This window comes from Cnephaeus nilssonii, assembly GCF_951640355.1.
Source record: "Cnephaeus nilssonii genome assembly, chromosome: 10".
NCBI classification, from domain to species: domain Eukaryota; kingdom Metazoa; phylum Chordata; class Mammalia; order Chiroptera; family Vespertilionidae; genus Cnephaeus; species Cnephaeus nilssonii.
In genome coordinates this window covers 31,995,436-32,014,434 of record NC_137081.1, presented here as the reverse complement: position 1 = coordinate 32,014,434, position 18,999 = coordinate 31,995,436, and the positions used below count along the sequence as shown (strand labels likewise).

General features: G+C 44.8%; 1 protein-coding gene across 2 annotated transcripts in view; it reads right to left on the bottom strand.

Annotated features, from left to right (window-relative positions):
* Window positions 1-283: 283 nt before the first annotated feature.
* The window catches only part of ATG16L1 (autophagy related 16 like 1), a 36,205-nt gene continuing 17,489 nt past the window's right edge, over window positions 284-18,999 (bottom strand). The window contains exons 8-18 of one of the 2 annotated variants that reach the window (XM_079781747.1): window positions 18,807-18,863; window positions 17,817-17,919; window positions 14,452-14,557; window positions 11,620-11,690; window positions 10,850-10,921; window positions 5,885-6,005; window positions 5,521-5,626; window positions 3,440-3,589; window positions 3,269-3,316; window positions 2,415-2,516; window positions 284-1,732 (exon numbers count right to left, since the gene is read on the bottom strand). In XM_079781747.1, the coding sequence (XP_079637873.1) occupies window positions 1,639-1,732; window positions 2,415-2,516; window positions 3,269-3,316; window positions 3,440-3,589; window positions 5,521-5,626; window positions 5,885-6,005; window positions 10,850-10,921; window positions 11,620-11,690; window positions 14,452-14,557; window positions 17,817-17,919; window positions 18,807-18,863 (1,030 nt within the window). In that variant the 3' untranslated portion in view covers window positions 284-1,638. The remainder of the gene's footprint in view (window positions 1,733-2,414; window positions 2,517-3,268; window positions 3,317-3,439; window positions 3,590-5,520; window positions 5,627-5,884; window positions 6,006-10,849; window positions 10,922-11,619; window positions 11,691-14,451; window positions 14,558-17,816; window positions 17,920-18,806; window positions 18,864-18,999) is intronic. The other variant, XM_079781748.1, reaches the window with a different exon arrangement.

The window sequence follows — 18,999 nt, the reverse complement described above, 5'->3', positions numbered from 1 at the left end:
GCCAACTGCAGGGATAACAGAAGTGCACGGGGCTCTCAGAACGCAACTCCCCAAGTTCTGAAGACACCCTTTTCCTGTTTAAGAATTGCAAATGACTGGAAGCTGGGATGTTCATATTTATAGGCAGTGACAACTTGGACTTAAATGAACAAGGAGAAAAAGATACCAGGAAAGTATTTCCATTATTTACAAATGAATAAAAGCCAGGAAAATAAATAAAAGAGCTCCCTCCCACCCCTCCTTAGGATAAAGGAGAATAAAAGAACAACCAAGAGACATGGAGTTTGAAAAGTATATAACAGATTTCTTTTTTATTTACAATCAAGTTCTGTTGGGCAACACAGTTAAATAAATAAAAGATGTGCCCTGGCCTGTGAATTTCAACTCCCCTCAACTCAAGCTCTCTGAACAGAAAAGGGAAGATGAAGGTGGGGCAAGAGGGAGGGGGAGCCTGTCCCGTGGGAGGAAAGGTACTCCTCATCCCCCACCCCTCACCAGGCTCCAGCACTCACACCAACATCCGTCCAGAGAGCAAGTATGGGAGGAAACAAATAAAGTGCAAATTAGAAAGTGACAAAAATATTGGTGTTTCAGTCACTCGAGGAACCAAAATTTTATACACAAGGACAATGGGAAAGAAATGCTTTAAAAAAAATGCCCCAGGCCAGTTTCCCTGGCCTCAATCACAGCTCCTGAACCGGAAGGTGATATTAATTCCCCGCCTCCTGGAATGGGCTTCCTGCGCTCCAGCACCGAGGGCACTGCACATGGACTTGGCACAGGGGCAGTGACCTGGAGCTGTGGCTCCCGAGATACACCTGAGTCCCAGCAGCTGTACCCAACGACCGTGGCATGCACCCACTTTCTTGGAAGGTACAGATGGGTCTAGGAAGACACCTACTCCTGCAGCACACACACTTCTCTGGATAAAAAGGTTTTTGCACTTCCTCTCAAAAAAATATTTTGTAACCAAATTGAGATTTATGTTTTGACCAAGAAATAGAATGTAGAATCAGGAGCTTTGAAGAAGTTAATCTCCAAGAACTGTTTTGGAGACCTAAGAAAATCCCAACCGTAATCAGGAGATCACACTGAGAGCTTCAGAATAATGATACGAACCAGCAGGGAGGACGGCAGTCCCATGTCTCCTTGGAAACCAGGGCAGTCCATGTGGGCTACCTGAGGACAGGGGTAATCCTGTTTGGGTATCTGTTAATCCAATGATTAAAGCAAGTTCACCAGGAAAATGATCCAAGGCGACAGGACATGCGTTGGCCAGAACTGACTTGGAAGGGAGAAGGAAGCGGGAGGACACCCCCCCACACACACACATGTGGGGTGCTGTTGGCACTGCCTGTGCTGCCTGCCCCGCTGAGGTATGGACGGTCAGAGCTAGTAGTGTTTCCCACAGAACGGAGGCAGCGACCCACCTCTGCTAAGTGGCTGCAGAGGCAGCGTCATTCCTCCAGGTCATTAGAGACTGCAGCCCAAATCCTCAGAAGTCCTGCTCAAAGGAAAGTCGCCTGGCTGGCTCTTCTCTGGAGGTCAAAGCTACCCCCCACACGCCACCTGCCAGGACAGAGCTGCGGCCCGAGTGCTTCTCCAGCTTCGGATCTGCTCTCTCCTGAGGAGACACCGTCAGTATTCCGACCACAGCACAGCTTTGCTTCCCTTGTCCACACTGACGATGTGGGAGCCGGAGGGGGACCATGCCACCGCATTGATGGACGAGCTTCAAAGGGAGAGGTCGGAACATCTGTGAGGCCTTAGTGAGCTCGGTACCAGGCTCCCTCGCACCTGGGGGTTGGGCTTTCTCCACAGCTGTTTTACTCACCCGGCTGCTCCCGCTCACAGGCAGGCACTTAGTAAAGAGCAGAAGAACGCAGGAGGAACCTGCACTGTGTTTTAGGAAGCAGTTTGGGAACGAAAGGAGCAGGCCCAATCAAGTCTACCCTAAGCGAACAGCTCTGGGTGAATGAAACAGAGAGGGACAGGACGACTGACTGAGGAGTAGAAATTGTCACTGCTTTTGAGGCACAGAGAGAGGTGGTTGTGGAGGAACCCCGGGACTGTGTTCTAACTGGCAGTTGGGCCTGGGTGGATGGAGCCAAGCTAAGAAAAAAAGGAGCCTAGGGGAAGATAAGAGAATGTTTCTCTACTCTTTTCTCCAACAGCCACTATTCTGATTGCGCGAACCAGAAGATTGTGTATAAACATACCAGCGGAGCACTGCGGCCAGCTGCACTGGGGGGACTGGCTGCTTCTCTCCACTAACCTAGCTCACAGCAGAGCACACGAGTGCACACTGCCCTCGTGGGGCCGACTCAGGTCCATGCCTGAAGAGAGCATGACCCCTGGGATGAAGTCACAGGACCCGCTCACAACCTCAGAGGGGCTCACTGGGGTCATCTTACCCATGATGCTTTGAAAGGACCTTCTCCACTTTCCCGGAGAGCACACTCCAGACGTAGACAGAGCCCTCTGCGGAGCCTGCTACCACATAACTGCCATCAGGGCTGGAGAACACAGAAGACAGGAAACGGTGTTAACCTCTCTTCCCCCCATCCCCCTTTCAGCATCCTCATGGACCTCCTGGCAAGAAGCAATGTTTAGTCTTCATTTATGAGACAGACACAGGACCAGTCCTGTGTACCCAGAAAATCAGAACTTGACATTCATGACTGTTACACCAAAGCTATTTCACCCTGTTATCTTGACCTCACCCACCCAATGAAGAATATGCCACTATGTTACTTCTTGAGGCCACAAGTCCCTAACTATCTCAGACTCCAACTCAGCACACACAGGGAGATCAAGTCAACCCCTGAATGGTGGAGGCTTTCTTTTGTCTGGCAGACTGCCTGGTCACATGGCTCAGTGAAAGTAGGAAAGAGAGAAGAGGAAAGAGAGAAGCATTAACTGTGGAGAAGTTTCTCTGCGATGCTGGAACTGTTCCACGAGACTTTCCCACAGTTTCCTAAAAGCTCTCAAACAGCTCTTCTCTAAATGCATGGAGAGAGGTGAATTTGCTATGCCCAGCAAGAACCAAGTGGGCAACCAGTGCATTTGGTATAATCAAGAAGGAACACTACAGAGGAAGGACAGTGATAGTGACCTCAAGCACTGAACCTACAGGTTCACTCCTGGGTGCTCGGCTGAGACACTGTATAAATCTGGCTCACTTTCCCAACGGGAAAATGCCCACGCCTAACGTTTGTGATGAACCAAGCTTGGGGGTGAGGTGGGCAGAAAGAGCATCACCACTAACCTGAACACGACTCTCGTCCAGTCAGAGCCACATTTGAACCCAGGAGCACTGAAACAAACAAGAGGGCACCGTCACCCCGAGAGCTCAGAGCACTCAGGGTCTGAGAGCAAATCGGGGCCTCTGGTCTTCATGCAACCCTCAGGAGCCCCAAACCAGCGTGGCTTCAGTTACCTAAATGTCTGTCTGACAGCATTTATTCGGAGATCGATAATTTTTAGCAGGTCATCACGGGAGCAGCTTAGGAGTTCAGTTCTTTCTGGGTTTAAGTCCAGGGCAGTAATCTTCCCCAACAACTCCATCTCTCGGATGATAGTCTCTGACCTACCAAAGAGATGGAAAGTCTGAGAAAATGTACCACAGAAATGTCAGGCTTCCCCATCTGAACCAGGATGGCATGCCATGGAGCAGAGAAGGGGAAAAGGCGAGCCAACCAGAATGCAAAGCTCTTTCAGGCAATGAATGTGTTCCCAGCCTTATAAAAATAACCACAGTGCTGCTTTTATTATCTTTCCACCAACAGACTTGATGGTAATAATTTTGAAAACTAGAACTCTAAATCTGGTAAGAATTCATTTCCCTGCCCACTTTTGGAACCATACGATAGATGCCAATCAGAGCTTCTGATCAGCATGTACCAACCAGGGCTCCTATCCAAATATGGAGAAAGCTGTGCTTTCTCACAGTCTCCCTGCCACACAAAGTTCAGCTCAGGGGTCCCCAACTTCTTGGTGATGCTAGATGTGAAACTGGGACTCTGGGGCAGAGTCACCACGCTCTGCAAGGCCTTCTTTCTTTCACTCTCTAGATTCTCACCTGGGCCCCAGTCCATAGCCAGGCCTGAGAACAGAAATCCTGGGCAGGACCCTGTTGCTGATGCAGGTGAAGGAGGTGCAGACCCTACTGCAGGCATTTTGGTGTACTAGTAAACGATCAAGGAGATGACTTCCTACCACAAACCATAACTAAGTAAGAGTGTTTTATCTTGGTGTTGGTAAGTATGAGGCTGGAGGCAAGACACTCCATTGCCTTGGAACTCGGGGTCTTCATCTTTTAAATTAGGGGCTACACCAGTAAAACTGGAAGTGATGTCTAGGAGCCAGGAGCATCACTCCAGGCCTTTCAAAGCCTCCTCTATAACCATGGCTCTTCACTCCCCACTCTGTCCACAACTGCTCGACAACTGGGCTTCTGCCCCAGCTGCCATCCCTCCACTCAATCGGATCACCAACCACCTCCTATCAAACCAGCCTCATCCAACTGGACTCCTCCTGCCTCCTGACCCCGTTACTCCCTTAGCCGTGGCCTATCCACAGGACTCTGGCTCTCTTGCCCTTTCTAGTTCCTCCTCCTCAGACGGCTCCTAAGTGCTATCTTCTTACTGTTTTACGTGTGTCTGAGTAATCTGTTCTCATGTCTCCAAAGTCCTCCCCTGAGGACTTCCAACTGCTTTAAAAAATTCTGCTTTCGTTTTTCCAAACGTCTATTAGAAACCACAAACTAATGTCCTTATCTGAACATTCTCTGCACCCTCTTCCTAAAATTGTCATTTATTCTGTCTTGCTTTAGTTTTCTCCTTCCTCACCTTCCACATTCAACTTGTCACCAAGTCCTGCCAGAACTCTCACTCAAGTAGATGCCCACCTTCTTCCTCCACTGCTTGGAGTTCAGATCCTCATCAACTCTTACTATTTCCCGCTAAAACTGCCACCCACACAATCTACTAGACTCCTGGGAAGCAATCCTTTGCTGAACACCCAATGGCTTCTAAGATCAAATCTTTTACAAAATGGCATATAAAGCCCCTGGCCATCTGGTCCAATACACAGTGTCAGTCTCACCTGCCCAGAATGTCTCTCAGGGGCTTTTCTGCATATGAAGCCTGCTCCCCTCTCAAGATGAGTCTTGAGGCACGCTCTAACATCCCTGGACAAAGGGGCTGGCTCTGTCTGCCTCAGCACTCAGGGCAGACTTGTGTGTCTGTCCCACCTATTACATTTAATTACCCACCCACCCAGGTGTTTATCTCTGCTGATCGTGCACCTGGTAAGTACACAGTGTATGTCCGTGGTTGTTGACCACAACTGTCGACTTCATGGTAAAGAATATCAAAGTGTTAAAATAAATGTGGACTGGAGCTTATCTCTGTATTGCCAGGGATTTAAAAAAACAACCCATATACAAATATTCACCTTTCTACCACGTACAGACCCTCTCACATGCCTCCCCACCGAGGGAGCTCTTGGGTATCATACCGGATGTCCCAGAAACGAATTTTCTTGTCGAAATGTCCACTCATTACACACTGCTCTGTGCAGACAATATCGTTGCAGCTGGATCCCGCAAACACTGTCTTTATGCCTGAAAGAAAGCCGAACATCAGTCATCAGGCAGAGGCTCCTCCGTGGCTGTCCACATAACCTCACTCCCTCAGACCCCAAGCCAACACAACTCCTCATTCACATGAAGCTTCAAACAGGGAAAATTGCCACCCCTTCAGCACCATTCTCACTTGCATTCAAACTGTATCACACTAAATGCAGGCTTTGATGTAGAAACAAACACCTTCACAGTTAATGTCTAACCCCACATATAAACAGAGAGACCGAATTTCCTCACAGACTTTGCTGCGCAGATCCCAGAGTTTGAGGGTCCGGTCATGACTTCCAGAAACAATACGCGCATTGTCCAGAAGGAACTTGGCAGAGAGCACTTTGCCACTGTGTCCCGTGAGTGTGTGCTAGGAGAGAGAAACACAGCCGGGTTAAGCCTGCCGGCGGCACACCACGAGGGAGCCAGCTTCTCCAAACACCCGATGGTTGGACAGGGACATCAGAGGCAGAAGGACCAGTAGCTGGGGAAACACCCAAGAAGCCTATCTACAGGTGCTGCCCAGAGGTGAGGTATATTAGAGGAATAGGATAAATCTCTGGCCACAAATAACATTAAAAAAAAAAAAACACACCCCAGAACAACAAAAACATCACCAGTACAAAGTTCATGTGTCTCATCCTCAAAACCAGTGAGGGCAACCAGAGGACTTTGTTTTGAAACATGGCACTGTTCTTGCACCTTTTAAAAATAAGTCTGTATTATATCAAATCACAACATTTTAAAAGCCTTGGGTTTAGCCAGTGCCTCTAAAAGTCAGAATAGACATTTTCTCAGAAGACACATTTACAAAAGGAAACATCAGGCCTCATTAAATAAACAATTAAAAGCCCTGGGGGTTTTTCAAAGAGAGGTCTCAGCTTGAAAGTCAGATCAGAACCACAGATACCACACTCCCAGTAATCACATCCCTTCGAGACTGGCTATAGGATGCCAACCACGTGTCCTCCCTGGGCTCGCCAAGGAACACAGACCTGGGACATCACAGAGTGTCAGCTGCCCTTTTACCCATCAAAGCACTACTGGAGCCTGATGGGAGCGAGGCGGCTGGGGATGGTGAGGATGCAGGGAGGGGACCTGGGGAGTCAGCCCTTTTACTAGTCATCATTGACCTCTTTTATATTTGCAAAACCTCAAAGGCTCAGAAGGTATCCACCGATGTTTTCTAATAAAAACAAGCCTTTTTAAAAGACCCTAGTATACTTACTCCACTGGTAATGATGGGTTTCAACCTCACTCCCAAAGACGAGACCTCAGAGTTTCGTGTAAAGTTTTCAGTGTTGAAATTTTAGAGTCCCGTCTTTCTGCTATACTGAGTGGAGCAACTGCATTTAGTACAGGAACAGAAACTTAGGACATGCGTACTTCTCCCTGTCTAAGAAGTCTGCTCGGCTTCTCACTCACACCCCTCACCCTGACACCTCTCTGAAACCGGGACTGATCTTACAAGTGTGCCAGCAGGTGGTGGCGGGGCTGTAGCAGTGTAAAAGCTGCCACCGATCCTGCTGGTGAAAGCAACTCCAGCACCAAAGCTTACATTCCATACAGTACAGGAACGTGAATCCACTCAGTACAACTCATCCAATCTGTACAAGTCACGGGAGACAGGAACCTGGGTAGGTACTTCTCATGCAACGTAAATTAAGTTCTTAGTTCTGTGTATATGCACTTTCTGTAATCACATCTCACCAACATAGGGAGGAAACGACATCGCTCATGAATAGGCTATGTGAATGCACTCACTCTTGCACACTTTCACATTTCTGTATATTTCATGTTATTTTTAACATTATAGTATAAGCAGTTTTTCAAGTGATAGCTAAAAACACATGGGCCTGGGGTCACACTGATGTTGCTCTACACAGCCTGGGCTTCTAACTTAAACTGAGGAAGACAAATTTCTTCCTCACACTGGTTTAGCAGTATGAAATAGGCACATGTGGACAGCACTAACTCTCTTCCTTTTCGCACCCTCACACTTAAGTCTTCATAAATACTTTAATAGCTGAATAATTTGTATGTGGTGAGGTGACAATTTAGCTGAAATTTCCTTGGCCAGCAGACACTTAAGGTGCTTTAAAAGTTTCATGATAACAAATGATGCTGCAATGAACACTATGAGCACACAACTTTTTCTTGACTTATTTCCTGGAATGAACTATGGACTAATGGAATAAAGAAAAGGAATGTTTTTATTGCTTGGCCCTTCATAGGTATTATTAGCTTGCTTTTTAAAAAGTCTGGACTTCTGCTAATCTTGTTCTTGGTGGAAACCCAGATGGATCTGCCTGAGTCTGACTAGCTCCATCTCCATGTTCTCAACGGCAAGGAATTGAGCCTCCTATAAGCCCTCAATTTTATCATTTAAAAAGTGCTTATTTTAAGTGGATCAGATTTATTAAAAATTATTTCATTCACTCAGTTTTTTATATTTACTTATAGTATTTAATTTTAATACTACTTTTAAGTTTTACCTTAGTCTTTTCAACAAGGACTCACTAGACATGCCACAGTGGGTTCAGCTGTCACAGCAGCCCGAGCCCCACATGGGAGGGAGGTTTGGCATTCTTCTCTAGCATTCTGCCCAGACTCCTGTGTTCCGGGGCAGACCCCGAGGGCTGCCCACCATGCAAGCAGCTACCTTTAATATCAACGGAAGACAACTGATGCCAGAGAAATGCAGAACTTGATGAGGAAGTTTCTGAAAATAACAACCACCACCTGAAAGCCAGTCCTGCCTCTGGCCACCTCTCCACATCACTGTCAGAGCATTGAACAGGGTGGGTTTTTCAATCCAGTTCCTCAAGTCACATCTCAGAGAGCAGCCGGGCCAGTTGGCACTGACTTTAGATTTTTAAGGGAGTCTAACACACCTGGTATTGAAGGAGTCCTGTCATGGGACCTTTCAACGCCAGGCTGTTTCTAGGGTCCCTTTACTAAAAGCGTTTTAAAGCAAGCACTCACCCAGCTGCTCCTTGCATCTAGTCTCTCCCAACACCATTCACTTATCATCAAAGTTAAGGAGATACTGACCAGGGCTTGAACCTGAGTTTCAGACCATAGGTGTCCATTCATGTCTTCCAACATCCTCTGTAACTAGGGTCTAAGTGGAAGCCACAGCCCCTACAACAGGAAGCCCACTTAGTTCTGGACCTTGGTAAGAGTGTGATGCGTGAAAAAGGCCTCTTAGATCTCTTCCCACATTTACTGAGGGACAGGACATGGCTGTGAGCAGACCTGAGGCCAGAGCCAGCTACTCCAGAGGAGACAATGGCCCCAACATGAGCACAGCTTGCCAGTACCCTCTTCGATAAACCTCTGCAAACTAGCACACTTGAGATAAGTTTCACAACAGTATGACCTCTATCTTTCAGAACTACCTCACCTCCAGGTCCCCTTCCTCTTATGTCAGACCCAAAGGTGATGCCCACCTGTACAGAACTCTACCAATGAAAAATACATCCTGCACAACTGATTGACTCAACTGGTTGCCTGGGTCCTCCCTCCAAGAGCCGCAAAGGTAAGGAAAGCTGTATGTCCCTCAATTCAACACGTGGGCCGTTTCCCAGTCTAGAATACTGGTAATCCAGGCCAATCCAATACAGGAAAGAGCACAGGCCTCAATTCCAGTTCTCACCTGTTTGTTAACTATGTGACCTCGGGCAAATCGGAGCCTCAGTCCCCTCATCTAACCACATTAGCTGCCTTCCTGGGGACTACAGCAGTAATGCACGTAACACCCTCAGTACTGGGTCTAACACATAGAGGCCGCTCAAGAAAAGCCACCTTGCTTTAGATAAGTTAATGACTGTAGACACATACAACTGTCTTACACGGCAGTTACACAGAGCATGGCAGATCACAGGACGAATTAAAAAACTGCTACAAGAACAGGCGAGGCATCTTTTCCATGTTTAGCGTGAACTATGACGCTAGAGCTGAAAACTCGTTCAAATATCTGAACAGACGTGAACTGTTGCTTGAGGCGAGCCTTGCCCTGCCTGTGGGTGCCAGCAGTCCACTTCCACTCCTTCACTCAGACAAGAACCCAGGCAGGCTCTTCGGCTTTGAGAGGACATAATCTGTCATCTTCACACCTCAGACTTTATATGTATAGCCCTGGATCTTCTTTCAACTAAGTAAAGAATTACCACTGTGATCATTTTCCACAGCACCTTCAAGAAAATGGAAAGCCTAAGGGATCCATTCACTGTGTTTCTAACGATTCTTCTAGCTGCACTCCTGCGTCACCAAAACAGACCACCGTACACCACCCAGCGCAGCTCCCACCTCCCTGCATTTACCTTTAGTAAGTTCATCTTCACATCATGCCCTGTTTTCTGTGTGGGCTGACACACAGAACTGCTGTCAAAGTTTTTTTGGTAAAATTCCTACCAATGTCAAGTTCACCCTCCATCTTAGCTTTTAGTAGCCCTTATTTCATGAGCTCATGTGAAGACTCCTTCAAGCTTAAGGAGAAAAACCAGTCTCGAAATCAAGTGATGTGTTTTTCATTAGAACAAAGGCAATATAACCCTCACGTTTTGGTCTTTGTCTTGGAATCCACAGGACTTCTCGGCAATTCTGGGTTCAGATACAGGCTTCCTCCACATCTGATCCCATGACACCCCCTTCCCCTTCCATCTGACTCTTAGCATCAATTGTTTTCTCTCAATCACAGTGCATCCATATGTATGTCTATATCCTACTTTCCAGCTATATTCTGGGAGGTAATTACTAAGTCAATTTATATGCTGTCATCAAGATAGCTGAAGTTAAGCTAAGACTGGTATCTATGAAAGTACCTCCTCTTATTAAAAGGAATGTCCCGAGTCTTTCATGGAAAAGTGAAGGTTTCTGCCCTAGCCGGCTTGGCTCAGTGGGTAGAGCATCAGCCTGCGGACTGAAGGGTCCCGGGTTCGATTCCGGCCAAGGGCACATGCCTGCGTTGTGGGCTCGACCTCCAGTAGGGGGTGTGCAGGAGGCAGCCGATCAATGATTCTCTCTTATCATTGATGTTTCTATCTCTCTCCTTCTCCTTTCCTCTTTGAAATCAATCAATAAAATAAATACATTGAAAAGTGAAGGTTTCCTATTGCATATTAAATGGGATCTGCTATTGCCTACCATTGTTATGCCTTGATAACCATGAGAAGTTAGGAAATTATACTAATTTTCCTAACTGGGTCTTACCCGTAACCGATAATCATCCACGGTCCAGATTCGGCTTGCAAAATCATTTGAAGCGGCTAAGAGGTAAGATCCCTATTGAAATAAAGGGGGAGGGAAGGTGAGACACATATTTCAGCCAAAATAGAGGAATTTAGTTCACACAATACAAACTCCCCAATAATCAAGTCCAAGAAGGTCTAGATGTCTAAAACTATACACCTGATCCAAATACCAACTATTACCACCAGTATCTGTCAACTCACCCACCCCGTTACGTTCAGACCTTTCTTTTAAGCTCACTCAATTGCTCAATCTTGCCTGAAGGTTGAAGACCCTCCAGCTCAAAATGGAACTTGGCCTCCTGCATTCACTTCCCTCCGCCGCCCGCCTTCAAGTAACAGCAAATACTAATTCTCTACACACTGCTTCAGCCAGAAAGCCCACAGGAACTGACCCTGCCCTGTCTCACCTCCCAGCTACCCCCCTTGGAGATCTGCTCATCTCTGGCGCAGGTCTAGCTGGATGCTCTCCTCTCTACCCACAACACCTCAGCCCAAACTGGGACCTTTATCAAGTCTGCAGAGATCAGCTGGGTTAATGCAGACCTGCCTCTCCAGCCCAGTCATGATCAGCAGGGAATTTGTAATCTACCTGCATCTTTCTTTAACACTGATTTTACTCAAGATAAATAGTGGACAAACCAGGTGAGTTATTTTTAAATTTTGAAAACCAGATGTCTTGTTTCTAAACATCTCTGAATGCACCTATTTCCCCGGGTGTTAGATACTTACAGCACTATCAAATTCAATGCTTGTAATTCCTGCGTTACTGCCAGAGAGGGAACCCTTGAACTCACACTTGTCTGGATAAAAAGAAAGGTGGAGGAAAGACAAGAAGGTAAAGCCATTATGTAAGTTAAAATGGGGCACCCGAAACATTGGAAGCCAACTCTATTGTCAAAACAGTATTCCTGCACCATCACAGAATCAACCAGCAAGACAGACAGAATACGAGATCAAAATATACGGTTGTCAGTTTCTAAGAGCAATGAAGGTATACATGGATGCAGAGCCTAGCATTTTGCATGTGTGTTAAGCTGTTCTTATAGAGAAATTTAGTATATACACTGAGTGGCCAGATTATTATGATCTCTGAATGCATAATCTGGCCACTCAGTGTACTTCTCTTGAGTACCTCATTTATTTGATATCAAAGATACTATAAATCGTGCACCTGATCAGTTTTCCCCTTTGCACTGGCTGATAGAAAGCTCAGGCCAAATAGGTGGTTGATCTCCAGCAAAAGTCTAGAATACTTTTGGTACCCATTTGAGATACAAATACACTGAGTGGCCAGATTATTATGCGCTCAGAGATCATAATAATCTGGCCACTCAGTGTATACAGGCCATGTCAATTGACTTAGAGACTGAGTTTCATTTAGTTATTTCTCAGTAAAATTTTCTAACTTACATCATAAACACATCTTTGGGTTTGATCCGTGTTTGGACCAACTTAACTACCAATTCTGGACCATCAACTTTTCAGAATCCAGGTGTGATAATTCTCAGGAATGTCTGAAAAGTTTTTGCTTTAGTTAGGTGTAAATGGCTAGTCATTAGAATGCCAGTTAGCGAGTTTGAAATTTCTGGAGTGTGTCCTTGCACTTACTCTATGCCCATGAACTGGGAGACTCTGGCAACCCAGCTGCCTGCAAGTGCTCCCTCCCTCCATCCAGCTTCCCTCACCAACAGACTCAGCCACCTCTCCTGGGTCCTGCTCTCACAGAGCTGGCTCCATACATGTAAACTTCAATTATGCAGACATAAGCTTACAGGATTACAAGTCTCAATGATGATGTGATTACATTCCTTTTTTATAGGGTAGCTTAAGGGTGACCTATATAAGACAAGCTAGGAAAACAATTAGGGAACCATTCTAAATCAAGTTCATAAAAGGGGAGCACAGGATAGGAAACATTTCAATGTTATCTTTTACTCAGCATTTATAAATAATGGCAATATGAATACTGGTTTGGAGCTGTCAAACATATTTAGTGCTGGGATCATTAACCTGGTCTATGAACTCCACCTCTATATTTACTTGAAAAATATAGCACATTATATGCCTCTTCCTGAGTGTTAGCTTTCATTAGATTTTCCAAAGTAAAAAAAGGGCCATCATCCGCTAATTAAGGTCTTTATTTAGATTACACCTTTACAGACCAAATTATTACTGCAAATTCTAAGAAACAGCTCCTTGACTTATGCCCAAAGGCAGCCAAAATGCAAGAAGTGATTGATAAATGCTATTCCACACAAGAGATTGATCTCAAAAGACCAAACACCTTGTTAAAAGTAAAAAGCTCTTTTATTTAGAACGCACCAGGGGAGGTTATGTTAACGCTGTTTATAGAAGTAATTACCAATAGAGCCTCTGCTTTGATAGAAAGAGCAAGGATGGGTGTTCCTACTGGGTGGAAAGTGCCCTTCTTCTGATATTTTAAAAGAGTAAAAACAGGACACCCCAAACTATTTCATAAACAGTCTCTTAGACTTTGTACCTTCCAAGGTTCAGTAAATATTAGCCAAGAGGAACAAAACTGCAGACTGAACAGGCTATTGTGGACTAATTCTAATGGGCTTCAACTAACTGCCAGAGATTTAACTACTGAGCCACTTTCCTAAAAATCAAATGCCAAGGCAGACACACTTGGGGCTTTACTGACCACCTGTTCTAACCAACCGATGGACAGACTGTTCTTCTGTAACCAGTGATCTATAGGGTTCTTCAGCAACTCTACAGCTTAGGGGAGGCTGGCATGGAGAAAACAAGGGACTTGCAGTTAGAAGACTCAACTCAGCCCCTAGGTTCCACCACTCCTTTGCCACATAAATCATCTGTCAGTCATGTAAATCAACTATGTCAATCTGGTAGTGCCTCCTGAGTTTTCAAATATGGGTGATACCCACCTTTCTAACTGCATAGGGCCATTGTGAGAATCAAGGGAAATAACACAGACAAAGGCCCGTTGGAACTATTAACTGCTGGACAGGAAGCATGAATATGCTGTAACTATGGAAACTTGACAAAGTGGTTCCTACAAAAACCTTCAGCCTATTCTTTGACCTTGCTTTATTAAAAGTATATGTACATTTAACTGAATCTCAAAATGTTAAAATTGGGCTATGTCGTAGCTTCAGCATTTTAAGAGATGGTTTCATTAACTCCCATTTTCTCTTTCAATGCCATTCCATTTCTGAGTGCTCTGAAATCAATTCTGAAACAAGGTCTAATCAAAGACCGTCTCTTGATCTTAGGGCCCTTGTCTGATAAGCTCCTTTTAATTTTCCTTTAAAAACCTGCACTATCTTGGAAGATGTTCTGATTATTATATATTTCAAAAACACAAACATATCCATAACTTTACAGTACTTTCTAGTCACTGCTTGGAAACGCAGAGAAAACATCTTCAGCTATAAAGTGCAACTGAGACAGTAATGATGCTCTGGTCAGACTCCTTACACAAAATGTTGTACTTTGAGAAGATGAACAATTCAAAGGTTGCCTGAAACCAAGTCAATCAGATGTCACAGTTTCCTTTTGTACACTCTGAGATCTCACCTCCAGACACTTCCCAAAGCTTAACCCTCCGATCCATGCCGCCCGTGGCCAACAGCCGGGATCCAGGACTGAACTGCACAGCGTTGACTTCCCCATCATGAGCATCCTGCAAGACAAGCACCCTTTCATATCCAATCACTGCCCTTCCCAGGAAGAAAGAGTCCAATACAAGTGAGCCCTCTGAATGTCTCACCAGAGGTTGAACATTCATCCCTAATGAGAAGAATCTCATCATAAAATAACCCGGGTTCCTAGCCCAGGCGTTCCTAAGATTCTATCATTTATTCTTATAGTTAACAGTTCCACTTATTTAAATACAGTGCAACCTTTCAGGATTCAAAATCTGTGTAAACTGCTTCAAGTTTGTTGTCACATTAATCTTATTTCTTCTAAGAATAAGAAATTTCAATCTATATTCTTGTATGATCTTAATAGCTTTAGAGTAAGAGTATGATTACCTGCTTCCCTTTTGGTCCAGATTGCATGAATACACATCACACTATTTATCTAATTAACGTACAGCATGACTTTTCATGATAAAGCATTTATGGCTTTCCTAACAAGGATATTCTAACATGGAGTTCCAATATGAGCAGATGCCAGTGCTACTTAGGCACAGCAGTATTAGAGTGAGATTCTATGTGGGCACTAATATATATGAGCAGTGTGACTTCTGGCATGTTCCTTAACTTCCTAAGCCTCAGTTTGCTCATCTATAAAAAAAGGACTTTCAGCCCTAACGGGTGTGGCTCAGTGGATAGAGCGTCGGCCTGCGGACTCAAGGGTTCCAGGTTCGATTCCGGTCAAGGGCATGTACCTTGGTTGCGGGCACATCCCCAGTAGGAGGTGTGCAAGAGGCAGCTGATCGATGTTTCTCTCTCATCAATGTTTCTAACTCTATCCCTCTCCCTTCCTCTCTGTAAAAAAATCAATAAAATATATTAAAAAAAAAAAAAAAAAAAAGGACTTCCAGAGGTCTTGTGACCTAGGACTGTGCCTGACTACAATACCTTCAACAAAAGTTAACAGGTGTTATTTTGGGAGAATTTAAATTCATCATAGGGAAATTACTAAGACTGGCATCCACACTGGAACACATGATATGACAAGATGGCATTTGTGGTCAGGATAATAAAGGAAACCAAGCAAAAAGCATCCCATCTTAGAATGAGAAGACAGAATGCGAGAAGTTGTTGCTATAATTTCTTCTCTTTAAGATCATGGATACTGAATAAAATTAATATATTATTGGATGTCAGCTGTAATTGAAACATAAAATAAAAAAACTTTTTTAAAGACTGTGGCCAGGCTGGTGTGGCTCAGTTGATTGAGCATCAACCCATGCACCAAGAGGTCGCTGGTTTGATTCCCAATCAGGGCACATGCCTGAGTTGTGGGCTTGATCTCCAGTACGGGTTGTGCAGGGGTCAGCCGACTGATGTTTCTCTCTTTCCCTCTCCCTTTCTCTCTCTCTAAAAATATCAATAAAAACATATTAAAAAAACCCCCACCATGGATACTAAAATATCTATGGATAAAACAATGTCTGGGACTCTGCTCCAATAAGAATTTACAGGGGATGCCTGAACCGGTTTGGCTCAGTGGATAGAGCGTCAGCCTGCGGACTCAAGGGTCCCAGGTTCGATTCCAGTCAAGGGCATGTACCTTGGTTGCAGGCACATCCCCAGTAGGAGGTGTGCAGGAGGCAGCTGATGTTTTTCTCTCATCAATGTTTCTAACTCTCTCTCCCTCTCCCTCCCTTTCTCTCTGTAAAAAATCAATAAAATATATTAAAAATAAAAAGAATGTGTGCAGGGGAAAGACAGTAAGATGGACAAACGTGGCTAAATGAAGCTGCCAGACAGGATGATGGTACCCCAAAGTTCTTTTTACTCTCCACTTCGATGATTGAAATTACCATAATAAAATGGGGAAAAAAAAAAAGACCATGAAAAACATGGATTATAAACTTTAGATCATTAGACAGGTCATCAATCATTTGCCCAAAAGGTTATTTTGGGAAGACAAAATCTGATCTTCACATCTGCTTGGGGCTGAAAAAGATGCTTAACATATTATTTCAAGCATGACCAGATGGATGTAAACATCACTTTATTATTTCCTTGCTTGAAGATCTGATTTCCCGTCCCCCGTGTCCACTGCTGAAAAGCTGCATGACAGGAGATCAAACTTTTTAGCTCCTGTAATTCCCTTCGTCTTTAAAAAAAAAATAAATGTCTTTCTATTGAAGAGGTCTCAGATTGAAAACTTGAGATCATGCACTATCACACCCATGGCTGCCCTCGTCACGCTCCTGAGGGCTGGTTCTGTTGGATAGTTGTCAGCTGTGAATCGTACACTCTCAGAAACACACACTGACAGAATCCTAATTATCAGCTGCTCCATTATCCCATGCACATGACTTAAATGTGATAGGAGGAAAAAATGGGCTGCTGGGAGCTGAGGGCAAGAAGGGACTGTGACATTAAGTGCAATCAGACCTTTTACCAATCATCATTGACCTCTGTGAGGTGCCAGGCCTGCCAGGGAACCACAGGAGTACAGTGGGACTTTCTTTTCAACATCTAAGGTAGTTCACTGGGTGCAAATATCCAATTACTAAAGTTTCTACTGATGCCTAGAATGGAAAGCTCCCCCATATAAATCCCATCTCATTTTTATAACAAGTCTTTCTCTCCCCTGAAAGCTGGCTCCTCTAATTCACTGAAAGAGCCCAACTGTATGGGATCTGCTCTTCCTGTCTGCCTTTCCCCCCCTTCACTTGAGGCCTGAGCCAGGCACTCTCCTGTCCCCATGCTGGTTCAGTGCCTGCTCAGCCTCCCCAGCAGGGACCACACTATCTTTTCATACTAGGACCCAGCTCTGAACTCCAGCTGACAGCCCTAATACCACAATGGCTTCTGCCAGGAACTGCTTCTAACCATGTGCTCCTAATGGTCAGAAGTCCCACAGATAGAGGTGTAAATCATGAAGCCAATAGTCACCCTATTGACCCTCCCAAACAGACCATGGACTAGACTCTTACTCTAAATTGGAGCCAACTGGTGACAGTGATTGCATGAATTACTAATTTCTCACATCTCTAATTATTTTCCCTTGCCCCACCCCTCATGCTTCCAATCCTCTCTTAGCCAGTCCTGTATTACGGAGGATGGCTGTAATAAATTCTATCCTCTGAAGGTAAGCAAAATGTATTAATCCCTTCCATCAGACAGAGACAGGTGCAAAGGCCTGATATAAATAAAGCAAGAAAAAGCTTAGCTGCAGCAGGAGAAAGGACCCGTTAATTGTCACACTGTTACCATACCAGGCTTGGTGTGGGTTTGGGGAGAAACCATACTTACAAAGACACACACTGCAGTTGTTGGGACCCTCACTTCTTTACTAGAACCAGGATGAGTATCCGCATTATCCTGGGGAACCGGAAAGGAAGAGACAGAGCGCCTCCTAAGAAGTGACATAAAGGAGAAGATTAGAAAAGACCGCACAAGGCTACTTGTCTATCAATCTCAGAAAGGAGTCAAAGACCTTTGTATCAATAGCTTCTTTTCCCTTTTAGACCCTTCAAACTACAAAATGATTGGCCAAATCAGAAACATCCTCACTCAAAGGACAACTGGGAAGATATGCAGCAATACTTGTACTCTCCTGCTTGCTAACTCATGGACTCCAAAACTCGACATTGAGAAGAGTCCTGAACTACTGCTTCCCATCCATAAACTACTGAAGACTTTCTGAACATAATGTAAGTGCTATCTCAGAAAGAGCTCGGTATTTTTGTAAAACGATTTAAAGACGTTTCTATGCCTAGTCACAGTCATCCTCAGCATACACGGTGGTCAAGGCAAGCTGAACACATGCCAAGAAAGAGCGGCAAGAGCGTGGCTGCTGTAGAGAACTCAACCTAATCGCCCCCACTCAGAGGGCTGGCGGCATTCCTGGGAACATGCAAAGCGTCTTGGTTAGCACATGGACATTGATGATGGAGGGCAGTGAAGCGGTGATCAGCTCAATTATCAACAACCCACACCCACATGCTGGGATAAGAGTAGATAACATTTTCACCTGGCAGCATCAGAAGAAGAGTGATGTCCCAAAAGGGGAGACTCGGACAGACTAAAGGATAAGGCCAGAGATCAGCACGCAGCAAGATTAAGAGAAAGGAAGTTGAAGAAAAAGAAAGAAGCTAAATGAAAAGCTGAAATCAAGGCATCTGTATATTCTGTACCACTGACATTCTGGTGTACATTAAAAAAAAGATAATAAATCATGTACATATACTTAGGTATATTTACATACATATCAACAAGGAAAGGTGAAGGTTTCTAACCTACCCAAAGATATTAGTGATAGAATCCAGAAGGCCTCCAGCAGGCTGCGAGAGTCGCTTACTAAAGAGGAGGGGAGGATAGGTTTAAACCATAGGAACATTTTGCCCAAATAAGCAATCAATAAAAACAGTCCACAAAAATAGGTTACCTGGGAGTATGTTTCCCACGAGTTCACAAACCCCAGCCGAGAAACCCA